The 17,420-nt window shown below is 29.5% G+C and overlaps 2 protein-coding genes across 8 annotated transcripts in view; one reads left to right on the top strand and one right to left on the bottom strand.

Moving 5' to 3' along the window:
• kkv (hyaluronan synthase-like protein kkv) overlaps nt 1-17,420 on the bottom strand; it is a 41,870-nt gene that overhangs the window by 20,481 nt on the left and 3,969 nt on the right. Inside the window, exon 1 of one of the 5 annotated variants that reach the window (XM_089077587.1) lies at nt 664-4,340. The exons of the other annotated variants lie outside the window; for them this stretch is intronic. The gene's annotated coding sequence lies outside the window, so the exon portion shown is untranslated. Of the gene's footprint in view, nt 1-663; nt 4,341-17,420 lie in introns of those variants that run through there. 5 annotated transcript variants of the gene reach the window in all.
• Nucleotides 6,371-13,966, top strand: LOC105426039 (sterol O-acyltransferase 1). 3 transcript variants are annotated; one of them, XM_089077591.1, is made up of 10 exons: nt 6,372-6,561; nt 6,740-6,941; nt 8,503-8,573; nt 8,811-8,947; nt 9,653-9,823; nt 10,374-10,522; nt 10,824-10,963; nt 11,670-11,833; nt 12,213-12,486; nt 12,804-13,966. In XM_089077591.1, the coding sequence occupies exons 2-10, from the start codon at nt 6,860-6,862 to the stop codon at nt 13,233-13,235; spliced, it is 1,620 nt and encodes a 539-aa protein (XP_088933717.1). In that variant the 5' UTR covers nt 6,372-6,561; nt 6,740-6,859; the 3' UTR covers nt 13,236-13,966. The 3 variants fall into 3 exon arrangements, with proteins under 3 accessions (XP_088933718.1, XP_088933717.1, XP_088933716.1); XM_089077592.1 differs by having other exon boundaries at nt 6,371-6,941; nt 8,506-8,573; XM_089077590.1 differs by having other exon boundaries at nt 6,372-6,941.

The raw sequence follows: 17,420 nt of genomic DNA, 5'->3' as shown, positions 1-17,420 counted from the left end.
TTATATTCTCTAGAGGGATTACTTCTAAAATTATCAATTGATTAATAGTCTGACGGTTAATAATTTGAAAAATCTTCAGAAATGTTTGTTCCAATAAAATAATCGTAATTATAATATAAGCATATTTAACTGAAGTATTTCTTTCTAAAAAATTCACAGATTAATTTATAAAAGCATCAAGTTGATGGTATTGGAAGACACTTTTTAAAAATCTTTAAACTATTAAAAAAATATATTGTTATCTACAGAATATCAAATAATCCAAAAACATTTTTTTAAATCTTCACATAATTTTTGGGCACGATTATCTTTTTAAAAGATACTTTATTATTATCGAAAATCAGATTCTAAAAAATTGAAAAGAAGATAGTTTACAATTATTTAATATTTAATAAAATAAAATGTTCACAATAAGATAAGTTAACATTTTTATATAATATAAGAATAATAAATAACATTTAAGAGTTAAATAATAATTCAAAATAGTAAGAAATATCTGGAATTAAATGTTTCTCCTAAAAAGGGGACGTTGGTTGGTAATAGCTTAATAAGCAACAACCGCTAATTAAGTGTCGATGACGCTTAGGTGTTAATAAACATAAAAGCTGGCGTTTGCGGTAATTTCTAAGCGGACAGGAAAAAAGATAATAAATAATCTCGTACTTGCTGATTCGGCGATTCAATTTTTACTGAATCCTTATTCTCGATATTCTCGCGATGCAGACAATCATGCTCGGCGGAGAAATCGAAGGGTCACGTATGCTTCCTGGATCCACTTCCTTGGAATATTCGAACCAATCGATGAAGCTGATCGTTCCGCTACTTTCGCACGCTCTCTCTCTCTCTCTCTCTCTCTCTCTCTCTCTCTCTCTCTCTCTTTCTCTGTCTGTCTTCTCACTAATGCTATATCCGTTTCGTCAACAGCGGGCAATGTGGATCCGTGTGATGATCATCTGGTACTTAGGAGGACGAGAAAACTATCGCGACGACGACGCAGACGACGTCGACGAGATCGCGCGAGATCGCTAGGATCGGTGAAAGCGGAGTCGAGGTGAACGTTGGCCGAACGACTGCCGTGGCATCGTCTACCAAGATACCAGAGGCAGTTCTCGAGGAGGCTTTCCCCCCCGCCTCCCGATCGGAGCGAAGTACTTTCACGAGAGAGTAGGTAGAGAGCGAGAGGCAGGAGTCGAGGCGAAGCAAAAGTGAGTGATTTGAATGCGAGGTAACAAACTCGCGGGCTACCATCTTTTGTCCTCGAGAGCGGAATTATGATTTTAAATCTGTTTTTAAAAAGTGACAATCCTTCGGAGATTTTTTTTTTCAAGACGAATCAAGTGAGACCGAATGACAATATTCTCCTGCGTGCGAACTTTCATTGAGAATGCAGAGTGGAATGTCGCCTGCAGAATGGCAACACGCTTCGCAATCGTGCAAGAAGATTTGCTGATTCGCGAGAAGAACGCGGATGATAAATGTATATCTAGCTAATAATAAAACAATGTCAAGTGCATGAAGAAATGGTATCAAGACACTTGATATTATTTTCTGAAAAGATTCTTAGCTAATCGAAGATCAATTCAAGTTCCCAATCATCTGACCATTAATAATTTTTAACTTTACATGAATTTGAAGTAATAATTTATATGTACATACTTAATATTTTTCACCATTCTATGCACTTCACTCGAATTACAGATCATCAATTTTTATTTTAATTTATTGTATCCTTTCAACTTATTTCATTTTGTTAATTTAATAATTTCTTGTTGTAAGGAGAATCTAAACAAGGATTGAAACGTTACATTGTTATTTACATGTTATAGATATCAAAAGAAATATATAATTTTCTTTTTTATTTTTCTTATAATCTAATTTTAAAAAGAAAGAAAGATTTTAAAAAACCTAGAATTTATAAAATCAAATTAATAATAATTTTTAATAATAATGTTTTTATGTCACATATAATATAACAAAATAAAAAGAAAATAAAATTTTCAAAAATTTATTTCTTAATTATAAGTAAATTACATTTCTTTTAATCTTTTTTTCAATTACATAAAACCTTTTTATATCCAAACTTTACGATACTGCGACTCATAATTTAAGAAATGATGTTGATACATAAGTCTCAAAAATATAATCTCGAAAAAGTATTTTCAGCATTATATATTTGATATACTATCCAGAGATGATAAGGAATTTTACACCGAATAAAAACATAATTTTATGACTTCAACACACGTGTCTGATTTATGCTTCACGTCTCAACGTAAAACATTCTTTTACTTCATATCAATAGTTCTTCTAACTGATACATATTTTCATATTATTAAAATAGTAAAACATATTAAAATAATAAAAAGAAACAATTATATCTAAATATCATAAGCTAAAAATGTTTATGTTATCTAATGTTCATGTCATCTATTCATGTTTTTCAATAACACTTTTTCTCAGTGAACTTTACATATTTCGTAGCCTTATTTACTTCGTTTCTGTCATAATTCGATCAATATTTTTTCACACATCTTTCAAGTTTTTTATATATTATTTATTATAATAATTGTATAATTCATAATTTAATTATACGATTAGTTAAAGTTTGAATATTACAAAAGAATTATTCCCCCCCTGGAGATGAGATTAATTTGTAAAGACGTATGTTTTCATGACGTAAAATCACGCGAGCATAAGAACTTCCGTTTTATTTACGAATTAAATCAATTCTTGCTTCAAAGTTTAAAGTTAAAAATGTACAATGTCTGCTTGAGATAAAATTTTCATTACGGTCAGCAGATTATTCAATCGAAGAATTTATACGCGTGATATAAGTTATCTATTATAAATACATATACGTAGCAATTTTCATTTAATATACGTGTGTACAAAAATTGAGTTGTTCTGAATCTGGGACTCTCTATATGTATATATTGTGCATGTGTACACGCTTACATTTGCATCATCAGAATCATAGGTCACTCTTCGGGCTGTTAAGATATTACAGCACAAAGTGACAGAATGGTTGAATAATAATAATAGTATATACTGCTCGATGCAAAAACAGCGAATTTGTTACGATTACTCTAATTCTAATTACTTGAATTTTCTGCATAATAATCTGTCATTATTACACAGAGCATGATATGGTAAAATTGTTATATATTTGTTTGTAACTTATTATGATTGTTTCAGGAGAAGTTCATGGCATAATTTACTTTCTGAGAAAATCAAATATTTTTAAAGCAATAAAAAACATGTTTTTATTGGAAACATTTCTTACGTCACAGACATAGTTCAATTGAAAAAATAAAAGTATTTTAAATGTGTATATGTAAACATATAAAAAATATATATACTTACTTTATATTTTTTAATATATATTTTATCAATACAATGTCTGATCAATAAATTTCTCACTGATCATTTTATGCTCGATTCCATCAACATAAGTTAATTTTAATCTCGGTTCAACTTACTCTTCGTCTTTTTCTAGTTTTAAGAATTAAAATTTTTATATGTTTAAAATACACATTTAAAATACTTTTGTTTTTTCAATGTTTGAACAATAGACGAGTTTTTTAATTCATCGATTGATTAATCGCATAATGCGCAAATGCTGTTTTTATGGAGCAAAGTTGCGTTTGCGCATAATGCGATCTATTAATCGAATTAAAAAACTCTCCTTATATCTATAACGTAAGAAATACGTTTCCAATAAAAAACATGTTTTTTATTATGTTAGTGGAATGGGGCACTAATCGAACAGGCGTTAAGTTGATTCGTAAAAAAACAATTGAGAAAAGATTATGCTTCTCTTAACACTTTACATTTCCACTCTAACAACTTTTAATTCATGCAAATTAATAATTATTGAATAATGAAAAAAAAATCGCTACATCATGAGACGATGAAATGATCAATGATAGAAGTGGGAGATTAGTACTAAAAAGAAAGCGCGGCCAAATAATGTACATCTTATATTCCATATATGTTAAAGAAGGGAGAGTCTGCGTCACAGCGGAGTCCGACCACGAACCAGTCGTACCAGAAAACTCGCAATTGTTTTGCGAAAAAATACCACCTCAGCCAGGAATCGAATCTGGATCTCCTGCTTATCGGGCAGGCATCTTATCCCTTTGACTACTGAGTCATGTGATGATATTTATCAAAGCAAATAACATGTTTAGAATAACACGTCAACAATACAATGATACACATATATACATATATTACAATATACATATATACATGTATTCTCTCGAATCCCCACGACCGGTACTCCAGAGAGATGATGATCCTATTCTTTCGATGGATGCAGATCGGACTGCAGCGGCGACATCTTCCGACGTCATTGGCAAATATACAAATAATCCTCCTGGAGCGTGACAGGAGAGATTGCATCAAGCATGGCTCGAGCCCCTGGCTTTATTCTCTTTTATTATATATCAATTTTAATTCATATATTTCAATTTTTTCATTTTTCTGTATACTTTAATATCTATCAAATGACATATTACATTGATACTTTTGATATCAAATAATAAATTATAATTTTATTTCAAAATAATTGTTATGATAATATGTACAAATAAAAAAGTGATAATATTTTTATTCTAAAAGATATATTAAAGATTATTTTTGTTTTCTCAAAAATATTATTAATATTTGTTTTAATACAAATCATAATCATAACAACTTTACACGTATAAATATATGTGGTTAATCACTATTATTTTATTATGATATTAAACAATAATTTATTATATGATATCAAATAATATATAATGTTTATTACAAATGCTGCAATACATAAAGTTTAAAAAAATGGACATTGATTTATTTTCTCTCGTAAAGTATCAGTAATAAAGTATCGGATGAATCAGAAGGTGAAAAACGTTTGAAAGACCTGTATCAACTGCGTTCCTTATCGCTTATCACACACATATATATATGCACTTGTCACATACGTTCGCATCGAAGAGGTTTAAAGGTCAGGCAATTCATAAGGATTAGTATGTGGATTATCCAAGTAGTAACGGGCGAAGCTGTGTCATGCATCGTACATTCGACCGATATATATGATATATATTTCATAAACTGTTTTACAAAGAATCAACCAAAAAATTTATATGGAACTAGCTCGAACGTCCGAGAAGACAAATTGATTTACAAATGAGATAGGAAAAAAAAGGAAATAAAATCGTGTGCGAAAAATATCAAGAAATCTAAAGGCAAAAATATATAACAAAAATACAATTAAAATATGATTAGATTTTTCCGCCATTTTTGCAATCATATTGAGATAAAAAATTCTTTGACATTGATTTAATGTCATTTTCCTTATCGTACGTGTCAAAGGTGATCAGTGTATCGCAACTTTCACGCTTTTATTAATGTATATCTTTATAATTAAGTGACAAATTAGAATTTTATTAAAATAAAATGCAAATTAACTAAAAAATATAATATTACAGTCTTTTTTTCGCTAAAACTTATCAAAAACTTGTTATTTTCAATCAATTTATAAGCAAAAATTATAAGCGGCATTATTTATTCATAAAAAGAAAAGAAAAATAATGCAATAAACAATATCCTACATACATTAAAAAGTATTGTAAGATTGAGAAATAAAATAAAAATTTATAAATTAACATTTACAACTTTTATAATGTTTGGTTTGTATTATAATTGATAAGTGACAGAAATACAATTTTGCCTCGAAAAATACTTCCTCTTTTTCCAAATTTTAATTTTCATTAAAATCGTCATGATTTAAATACATTTTAAACATTCGCTGTTTTAAATATATAGTCTTATTTTGAACATGCTTTTTTTAAAGAAAATTTAGCATAAAATTTTGAAAATTTTAAAAATAATAATTGTAATATATAATCATTTTAACTTGTGTATGATGATGATTGTGTATTTTTCACAATATTGCAATTATTTTTTATCATTGGAAATCGGTTATCGAAAAACTATATTAATACACAGAATAGAATGTATGCCTAAAATATAATTTTGTTTATAATTTTGTTTGTTTCATATTCTTCCAACAGGGTCTACAGCATATTTAAAATATTGAAAAAAAAAAAAAAAAAAAAATCTTTTGTCGCTTTGAAAAGCGTGAATTTCATTAAGCTTTCCTTATCAAGAAGCAAGAAGTTCGTTAGTACGCGTGTTCGTTAGTGCACGTGTTCTTCCTAAGTTCGAACAACTAATCGGGAGGACTAATGGACGCGTGGAAAACAATCGACTGACGTGTATCACATGTGTAGTCATTCGAGAGCTTATCTGCAGAAGTACACATGTCCTCTGAGGTTCGATCGGTGCGTACTGTACCCATGGCGGGGTAATGGACGGCGATCGTGTGTCGCTTAGACTCAGATAGTCGCGGAGCGTGCACGAAGTGATGCGGGCGCAGTTGTGATCGAGAGGCGAAGTCGTGATCGAAATCACGACGGGAGCAGTTCGTCGTCGTTGAGGCGCCGTTGAAATCGTCGAAAATACATGAAGAAAAATTAATAATCGTCAATTAAAAGTCAATTATTTACAATCGTGATATATTATCATATTATTATAATTATCAATTGTCTACAATATTATACTATAATATTATTATATATAATTATCAATTATTTACAATTATGTCGTTATATAATTGAGTGAATTACGGCGAACGAAAATCTACAATTCGACGAACTCCTGTTGTGATATGGAGCAGTTGACTTTCTAGGAAGACCGCAAGAGCGTGGAACAGAGTTATATCTGGGAGTGTAATATCGTCGTGGGAAAATTTCCGTAAAATTTCCGTAAAATTTGCCGATCCTTCTTGTTGAGTCCGCACTTGTTAACCATGGGATCTGTTACGGAAACGTTAAACGTTGAACATTCCGAGGAAACCCACACCAACGTCGCGAAAGGCTTTCACGAGAGGGGTAAAGACGCGAGCGGATAGCTCGGTTAAATCCTGAAAGAATGATAATCCTGATTTATAGAAATAATTAAATTGTGTGTTATGACTATGTTTCAAAATTCATCATTGAAAATTTATAATACGACACAAACTAAATATTTTTGATACTAGTGAAATTTGGAATACGGCTTCCGTGGGATAAAATTAAAATTTACATAGCATCTTTAGCATCTTCAGCCTCTAATATTTATAATTTTTTATTTAAAATAGATAAATAAAACGTCTTCTTTGAATCTATTTTATGTATATATATATATATATATATATATATATATATATATATATAATTTTTCATTTATCAACATACATTTATTAATTTTTAAATATTGATTTTCATTAAAAAATTTTTTTCATTGAAATTTATCGAGAAACACTCAGCATTTATTTCATTTTCGTTTATTAAATACTTTTAAAGGAAATTGTGTGCAATTTGAAATCAAAATATACATAATAACGTACACGCTAAATATATTTCATTATAAAATATTAATTTCTTGTATATGACATTTAACGGATTTCTGTTTATTACTCTCGATCTCATGCCTCATGTTTTATGTACTATGAATATCCTCAACCAGCTAAACTTTTGTTTATTTACTATACTGTTTTTATCTATCGGAGTTGGAGACCTCTCTACAATTGCGATAACACTTCAAAGTTGATAATTGAGCGTCGACAAATACTTACGCGTTATTAGGATTTAATTGCGTTACGGAATTTATTCAATTTGTTTAATAATGCAAAAGTGCTTAACACAAATGACTTGCTACTTTCTTATTAATCGTTTTTATCGTCGAAATTAATTTTTAAGAAATTCTCGAAAATTCTGGATTTGAAAAATTAACAAAAATAAATAAAATAAATAATAAATAGTCTCTCAATTATTTTAACTTCAAAAGAACCATAAAATTATGAAATAATTATTTTATATCTATAAAATAAAGATGTATAAAAATTCATTTATATATTTATATAGATAAATATAAATTAGTGTTTTTTACCTCTATGGATATTTAAATATAAATTAAATTATATAAATATAAATATAAAAATATTAAATATAAATTAGTGTTTTTTACCTCTATGGATATTTATATCTTTATTGTATTATTATTATCATTTATTTATGTATATCTGCATTCGATTATTATAATTATTATAGATCTAAGACACAAAATAAACTTTTGCATTGTAAATTGTACACTAAACAATAAGCAAAAACATAAGTAAAACATGAGACCGAAATAATACTCAATTCAAAAATAATCTTAAGAATAAAGAATAATCTTAAAAGTAAAAACTTTAATTTAGAAAAATTATTACAACAGTTTCCTTCATTCATAAGAGACTTCGTTTTTGCAGAAAATCAACAACGACCATGTTGATTGACAAAAGTTATATTATGACTGTTTACACCAAGTTCTCGACAAATATGCCAAACCTATTTTCATGCTAATTCGATATTTATTATCTGCTTTCGTTATCTGGACGGCACGATTATAGATATCTACTTCTTTTTTCAGTAGCGAACGGAAACGTATCTACGGATGTTTTACGTGAAACGACCGTTAATGTACTGCGAAAGAAAATACAGGTATGAAAGAATACCTCGAGCTTGCTTCGTAATTAGATTTAATGGAATGTGAATTAGTTTCATTAATTATATCGGGCTGATATCGTTAAAAAAAAAAGATAATGACGGCGCCCGAGATAGAAAGAGAGAAAGAAAGAGAGAGAGAGAGAGAGAGAGAGATCGTTTAAAAATATAAATCGATAAGATACGAGAGATAACATGTTTGACGTTCTTCTCAAAAAATTTATTTCTTTATAGGAAATGAGAGAGGATGTTCTGGGACATGTCAACAATCGCATTAACGACATGATGTCCGACGTTCTGCAGGAGATAGAAACACCTCGAAAAAATGGAGAATTCTCATGGACAAGCGTGGACAAATATCGCGATAAAAGGTGAAAATTACGTTTAAATCGGAAATTAAAGATGTAATGTTTTGAGCAGAAAATAGAATGCATTCGCGAAAAATGTAGAATATTAGTAAATAAATAAGAAGCAATTATGAATGTGAAATTCTCTTATATCGTATTCTTTCGATTATTATTACTTATTTATTATTACTTCTGCTCTATTATTTAATTCTGATCGGAAATAGATTTACAGTGTCGGCTGAACATTCCAAAAAAGTCTATGTCAAAAAAATTTAGTCTCGATTTGATTTCTTATCAATTAAAGTCAATTGATTACAGTGATCACGAATGGAGATAAATAAGGAAGATAAAAACATTCTAGAGATTTGCATTTTTTTACGATTAACATTTCATTATTAGTATCATGTTTGTATGTTTTTCTTCTGTCTAATGACGCAACAATGTAAATATGCATTTTTTAGCGAGCTTGCAATTGATTACAGTGATCACGAATGGAGATAAATAAGGAAGATAAAAACATTCTAGAGATGTGCATTTTTTATGATTAACATTTCATTATTAGTATCATGTTTGTATGTTTTTCTTCTGTCTAATGACGCAACAATGTAAATATGCATTTTTTAGCGAGCTTGCTCTTAAAGTATATAAATACAATGAAATGAAATATATGTATTTATACATATTTATTTAACATATTTTTTATATCTCCAATTTTATATACGTTTGCAGGAAATCCGACAAAAAAGATGAGCTGCCAGACAAAGAATTCCTCGAGAGGAACTCGTTGCTCACCGATCTCTTCGAGATCCCTCACATTCGCACAGTTTACAATATGTTTATGGTGACCCTCATGCTTTTGTTTGTCAGTACAATCGTATCTGACATTATGGATTCGGAAACGTAAGTCTGCAACGCGCTCTGAATCGCTCTTTGCATTAATGTCATCATTTCACAAAAAAAAAAAATGAAAATGATATTTCATCCATACACTTTCAATATCTATAATATTAATTAAGTGAATATTTTCAGTATACATTTTTAAAATTCTTAAATATTCTGCTTGAAATGTTTGTAAGATGTTTTGTCTTGAGTAACGGGTAATTTTATACTCTTTCATCAATCAAAACTGCTCTCTTCTTATCTGAAGTTATCGGGGTTGAAGTGAACGGCACAGTCGTTTATATAGTGTGTTATATTATAGTGTGGAAAATTACTCGCGACGTAAGATAATAATTCAAATATTTTTCCATTTATTTTATTATGTTCAACCTCATTGACTAGACAAACAAATTAAAGATCGAATTAATCATCCAATAGATTTAAAATATATTTTAAATATTTATATTTCCTATTAACTTTTGTTTCTCGATTATCTAATTTTTTCGTATTTAATTAATTTGTTTTTAATAATTTTGATTTAATTTTGCTTGTTAATTAATGGTTATTGAAGAATTCACATCGGTACCAATACATTACGAAAAGGTTTCACAAAATTCCCCACGTGTGTCTATATTTGGTTCTTCATGCAAACCGCGACATTCAGTCTTTATGTGTTTTTCAACATCTGGGCGTATCAACGACTCAACTTCATGCCAAAATGTAAGAATTTCTACAACTTAGATTTAGACACTCTTAATTTAAACATTAAAAATATTTAAAAAAAAAAAGGAAAAGTAAATTGGAATGATTTAATTCTAAAATAAAATAAAATCTATAACTTTTATCAAAAAATAAAATTGTAATGTAAATTGATGATTGATCAATTGATTTGAAATATAATATAACGCAGGATAATCGTAAAGATAATATCAATTAATTACAATAAATTAAATTAGACAATATCAATTAATATAACAATTTAATTAAAATGTTTCAATTCAATTGTTTTTTCTTTTTATAGCTTTCTTCCGAAAAATTTGGGATTATGGCTGGCTGTCAACCTTTATTTTGTATCAAGTTTTATTTATAGTTTTGCCAGTCAGAGCAGTGATTAACGAAGAACTTTCTGTAGGTTCTAGTGTAATTATTCTTGCAGAACAAGTACGTACTTTAAAAAATTTTTATTTATAACTCGACTCTTTCTTCACTGTCGTCATACTGAATTATAACGTTAGAAGCGTGAGGAATAGATTTCTTTTCTTTCAAAGTACACAAAATAAATCAGTTTTGTCACATATTGTCACGTTCGATATTACAGATTGTTAAAAACATGTTAGACTTTCTTTTCTATTTGTGAATTAATGAAAACCGTAAATCTCTTTTGACCAACTTTCATGAAGTTCATTTCCTCAAAATACAAGATATATCGATTAAATTATACATGCATTACCATAAATAACGTGGAATAAGAAAAAAAAATAATTTTCTGGTGGAAAATATCAAATTGTATTTAAATGTATTAGGATTTAATACTTAGAATATATATATTTATATATATATATATATATATATATATTTATATTATTATAATATATATATTTATATATATGTATATATATTTATATTATTATAATATATATATTATTATAATATATATATTTATATTATTATAATATTGAAATTATATGTATGTGTGTGTGTGTGTGTGTGTGTGTGTGTGTGTGTGTGTGTGTGTGTGTGTGTGTGTGTGTGTGTGTGTGTGTGTGTGCATATATATTATTTCAATATTAAAAATATTTGATGTTGGACAACAATGCAAAATTCTTTCTAATCTCATAATCTCGAAACGACTCGTTTGCTTTTTCAGTTACGCATGATGATGAAGACACACGCTTTTGTCAGGAGCACGGCATCCAGATTCCTGTCGTATAAACCACATAATGAAACTCCACGGCCGAATGGTCCCAAGTTTTCACACTATTTGTACTTTCTGTTTGCACCGACTCTTGTGTACCGTGATGAATATCCCAGGTAAATACCTTGATATATATGAGAGAAGGTATATGAAAGATCTTATTTAGAGAAAATTAACAATCTGAACTTGTAATTGTGCGCGAGAAAGAAAACAACTTCAATTACAATTATTAAACTAAATTTACTAATTAAATTTAATATGAAACTAATTAAGAAACTTTTAGCCTCAAAGAAGTTTCAAAGAGATTTGCGAGATATATATATATATATATATATATATATATATACATAAACAAAATGTTTGAATCTCCTCAATACTTCAATAACATAATTTGAAGTTTTATATTTATCAAAATAGAAAATCATTCAAGTATTAATACTTGAGAAAATATTGTATTTAGAAAATATTATATTTAAACGCAATTGATTTTCCTAGGACGAAGAAGATCAGATGGACGGTGGTAGCTCGAAACTTTGCTGAAGTTGGTTTAGCGATCTTTTATCTCGCCCTTATTTTTGAACGTCTTATAATGCCGACATTTCAAGTGTTCGGCACGCGACATCTGGATCAAAAATGGTTCATCAGAAGTATAATCGAAACATCCATTCCTGGCATTCTCTACTTCGTCACTGGACAATATCTATTGTTGCACTCGTGGATGAATGCTTGGGCAGAAATGCTGAGATTTGCCGACCGATTATTTTACAAGGTGAATCTTGTATTCATCTTTAATACTAATTTATCTCTCAAAATTTATAAGATATGGAATACTTTTTGGGAAATATATCACGCTACGTGATAGCTTCGATACACGTGATGACTTCACCATAGCTTCAGAAAGCTTTCGGAATGGTTATGCAAAATATTACACCAGTGTTCTGATGAAATAAACATTTTTTTCACATGAAAAACTTTCGCGATATTACACTAGTCTGTGAACTTTGATAACTCATTTTCTCGGAATTATTGTTGATTGAAGGCAAATTATATTTTTATGAATTGTTGTATCGTTTGTATCCATTGTAGGACTGGTGGAACTGCACGACCTATCATACGTATTACCGCACGTGGAATTTGGTGGTGCACGACTGGCTGTATACTTACGTCTACAAAGACATGTACGACATCGTGGTGCCGCGTAACAAGACACTGTCGGCCGCTGCTGTATTTCTCATTTCCGCCGTCTTTCACGAATACATAATTGCATTCATGTTCCGTTTCTTTTACCCAGTAATGTTCGTCTTGTTCGCCGGCATTGGTTTCGCGATGTTTTTCGTTCGTAAAATCGTCACCAGCAATATCTTCATGTGGTTTTCCCTTACCCTTGGCAACGGCATCATGTTCACTCTGTACTCGATAGAGATCTACGCTCGGTTCAACTGTCCCCCTCATCCCAATTATTACTTGGATCTGTTCATACCGCGAAGCTGGACCTGTTCAAGCCAATTTGATGTATAGATGAATAGATCGCGGTGATATCTATACTAAACTTTTCGCAAGATGATGCATTTCCTACGTTCTATTACTAGAGAAGTGTTTTTGAAAATTGTTATGTGCGAGGAACTTGGTTTAGTATTCAACTAAATCGAGTACTTTAGTGACATAAGATCATGTATCAATAATAGGGACAATGGAGATCCTAAAGCTGTTGTTAATGAATTTATTGCACGTGAAATTGCACATCTATATTCTTTTTTTATATTATTTTTGAACCTAAAAGTAATAAGTGTAATTTTTTTCAAGAAATTATTAACGAAAAGAATAGATGAAAAATGTATTTTTTTGCAATTTTGCTAGAATAAACGTTCATAACTGATGTTAAAACGTACTCAAAAACTAAATGATGATTTCGCTCTTCGTACATCTTAACACTAAACATTACTAACTTTATGATAAAAAAAAAAAAGTCAATTCTGGCCTAACTTTTCAAAGAAAGTAGGCTGTGAATGACCAATTCGTTTAATTATAACTTTAAGGTTTTCATTTTTCCATTGTAAAAAGATTTCTGCTAAACTATGTTTCTTATTTTATAATTACTTATTTGAACTTATTTTAGATTAAATTTGTATTATAATTAGATTTGTGATATTCATGAAAAATTAAAGAAAAATGATGTTGTTTATAAAAAATATTATTTTTTTGTAATAAATTATAAAATAAAAAAGTTAATAAAATTTGTTGAATAGAAAGTTGCATTATTGTGTTCAAATTTATAATTTAAAATTATCTCAATCAATAGAACGATCTATATACATATAAAAAGCATATGATATATCGAGAACTTAAAAATCATTTTAGAATAAAAAATTCTCAATTTTCTAATTAACTAAAATTAAATTATGTGATTAGAGGGATGGAGGGATTACAAATATACGCAAATTTATATAAAAAAGAATTATTTTTGTAATCGAAGTTTTACATATGCCTCTCAATTTCCGCATGGCAACGAAGAAGATGTAATATCTTCCAGCCTATACAAACTAATTTAATTAATTACTCGTACATCGTACATTCGTTACACATGTACAATCTTCTTATAATTTGTAATTATATTTTTTTTATATAATGTATATGTATGTATATATATATATTTACATAATTCACACTCCCTTTCTTTTTCTCTTTATCTTTCCCTCCTCCCCCCTGTCTCTCTCCTTCTAATTCTATCTTACGCTTCGTACAAGAATGAAATTCAACAAAGAGAAAAATAGAAGACGAATACACGTCCATGCGCGTATATAACATAATGTTTATTAATCTTTTCTAACTTTATACGACTTTTGTTTCTGTCCCCTTTTCTCTCTGATGCTGCAACAAAACTACTTCTTCTTCAATGATAAAAATAATCTGTAAAACGAGAATCGCTTGGAACTCGATATTTAGCTCTCTCTCTCTCTCTCTCTCTCTCTTACAATGTTTTTTCGTTTCTTGTTTTCTCTTCCTTTCTGATTTCTACTAGATAGTAGAAGGTAAAAATAGAGGGAGTGATCATATCTTCTTTATGGGGTCGTACACGTCTTATTTATAAATATTTGTACCTAGATTTGCATTCGTTCATTCACGCAATCACGTGATGAAGACGATGAAATACGTCAATGTTCTTGAAAGCTACAGGTCGAACTTCCTTTGTTTCTCAAATCGATTCTCTATTCCAGGCTTTCTTTCATCTTAAATAAGTTGTTCTTTCTAAACTTTGCTTGTGTGACTAAAAAGAAGGAATAAAACAATATTCCGCGTGCCATGTAGTGATTTTTTACAATAAAATCGAAGACGAAGAAAAGAAATCTTGGAATAGAGAAAAATGTTTAATCTTGTTGACGTTAAAAAGAAAATCGACGGTACATATACGATTGTCCAACATGATCTTCAATCCTAACGAATAACGTGAGGGCACAGAAAATCTCTCGAATTATCAAGGCGTTGTCGTCAGGGAAAGATGTACGATGAAAATAAACGATGAAAATACAACGTTCATCAATAGCATCGTTCTAAAATTTATTAACAATTATTGGAACAACAAGCTCCTACTTCGTATCCTTTATCTTAGGATAAGCTGTTCTTGTAAAGAGAATAGCTATATACCTTTTCCGAAACGACAATGTCGTTCGCAACGTATGAGCGATCTTGATAATGTAAGCGAACAATTGTCTAGAAAAATGAATTTTGTATCCAGAATATATGCAACATGCATTTCTTTCTTTCTTCCTTTCACCCTCCTTCCTTCTCTCTCTCTCTCTCTCTCTCTCTCTCTCTCTCGCAAGAATTACAAAAATGTTATTCCACAGCGTCTAAGTGATTCATTCTTTCTTTCCTCATTCATTTTTTTCTCAGCGAAGAAATCAGCGAGATCGCCAATTCCGGGCTACCTTCTAAATTATTACTTCTACATATAGATGGCAAAGTTTATTGATATTTCTGCATAAACACGTTCACTGTCCGAGCATATAAGCATACCATGCTCATATCAGAAAAGCGATAAGCATCTCTTTAACTATTTGCTCTCTGAAATAATATGCTATATACGTAATGCCTTCTTCGTACTAAACTTAACAACGATACATGGTCGTCATATGATTATCTTAAAATGTATTGTATTTTTTATAACATTGTTGAAACATGTAATGATTTTTTTTATATTTTATTAAATAAATTATAAATATCAGTTAAATCATTTTTGCAAATTTATTTTTAATCATTCATAAATTTTATAGTTATATTAGAAGCGTTATGTAAATATAAGAAATCTATCGCAAAAGAGATACATGATTTAACCAAAATTTATTTGCTTCTATCGAATCTCTTAATCCATATGTGGTCAACGGTCAGTAAACGTGTTAAAATAACGTGTTAATATCAGAAACGCACATTACCATCGCACAGTCGATGGCATTCTCACTTCATTGATAACAAAGCAAACTCGCTCCCTGCAAAACTATTTAGGAAAAGGAATAAAATATAACTATCGCTAGAAACAGACTGGCTGGCAGAATTTAACATTTCGCATCAAGAGATCACGCAGAATGGGGGGGGGGGGACAATGCGAACATTTTTGGGAGAATTTAAAAACAATCGGCGTATCGCAATATATTTGGCAGTATTGGAGAATACTTAACGGCTTAATGTGTTACTATCGAGTTAAAAAATCGACTAACTTCGAGTGACACGCTCGAGTATCCTGGAAGCACGATATCTCCTTCAGAAACGACGAAAAGGATACACCGTTGCTGATGGAAGAAAGAAAGAAAGATTTACGATTGCGATAATCATCTAGAAGATAACGCTGTTATTGCAATCAATCCTGGATGAATTCAGATATTATTCACAGTTAATGGATGGAAACTCCAGTTACACTTGTCTCAGCTTTTTTATAATGTACTGACAGTTGGTCGTATGTATATTTTTTGCAACAAATAAATAACTTAATGCATAAACAAATTTATTTAAATGCACAGCATTTTTTACTGATGTATGTTTGAGCTGCTATTTCTTAATTCTAATTAAGCTGCAAAATTGTTGTTATAATAAAATTGACGAAGTAAAATCGTGCTGAGTATAGTGAATGAAATTGTTCAAATGTATCATTGAAGAAACAACAAAATCATTACTATAATTTGAATCAATTCATCGCGCATGCTTAGAAATCTGCGAAAACACACGATACTTCGAAATAGATTTAGACAAAAGTGCGAACAAACACATTTGCGTCAATAAATAAATATTCAATTTGCCGTCAACCTTCTTTATTTAGGAAAAAAAATGTCATGTTCACTTCATGTTTTATGAAGAAATTAATGAAAAAATTCGAGCGCAAAAAGATGGAAACAATTAATAATGGAAAAGTTAAGTTACATAATATTTTTAAGATAAACGTAACATTTTGAGTTTAACTTAGTTCTCATCATAATAACAACATGTATTTTTATTTACTTTTTATGTTCTAAGGATTTTTCTTTCAATTTTTTGTTATTTTGATGTTGAGGATTAAATAAAGTTCAAAGCATTATATTTATATTATAATATCATGTGATTAATTTTTCCATTATTATTGTTTTCACCTTACTTTAATTGAATTTGGTCATTAATCCCTTCGTACTGCTTTGTAAATAATTATATTTTTTTTATATCATTTGTGATTATTCATCT

The sequence above is a fragment of the Pogonomyrmex barbatus genome, unplaced genomic scaffold (assembly GCF_055798465.1).
Source record: "Pogonomyrmex barbatus isolate J1 unplaced genomic scaffold, ASM5579846v1 scaffold2, whole genome shotgun sequence".
Taxonomy (NCBI): domain Eukaryota; kingdom Metazoa; phylum Arthropoda; class Insecta; order Hymenoptera; family Formicidae; genus Pogonomyrmex; species Pogonomyrmex barbatus.
The sequence above is the reverse complement of the archived record's forward strand: the minus strand, read 5'-3'. Positions and strand labels throughout refer to the sequence as shown.

Coding starts and splice junctions, on each gene's coding strand:
- LOC105426039 (XM_089077591.1), top strand. CDS start 6,860: ATGGGATCTGTTACGGAAACGTTAAACGTTGAACATTCCGAGGAAACC. Junction 9,824..10,373: donor GACATTATGGATTCGGAAAC/GTAAGTCTGCAA, acceptor TGGTTATTGAAG/AATTCACATCGGTACCAATA. Junction 10,964..11,669: donor TAATTATTCTTGCAGAACAA/GTACGTACTTTA, acceptor TTGCTTTTTCAG/TTACGCATGATGATGAAGAC.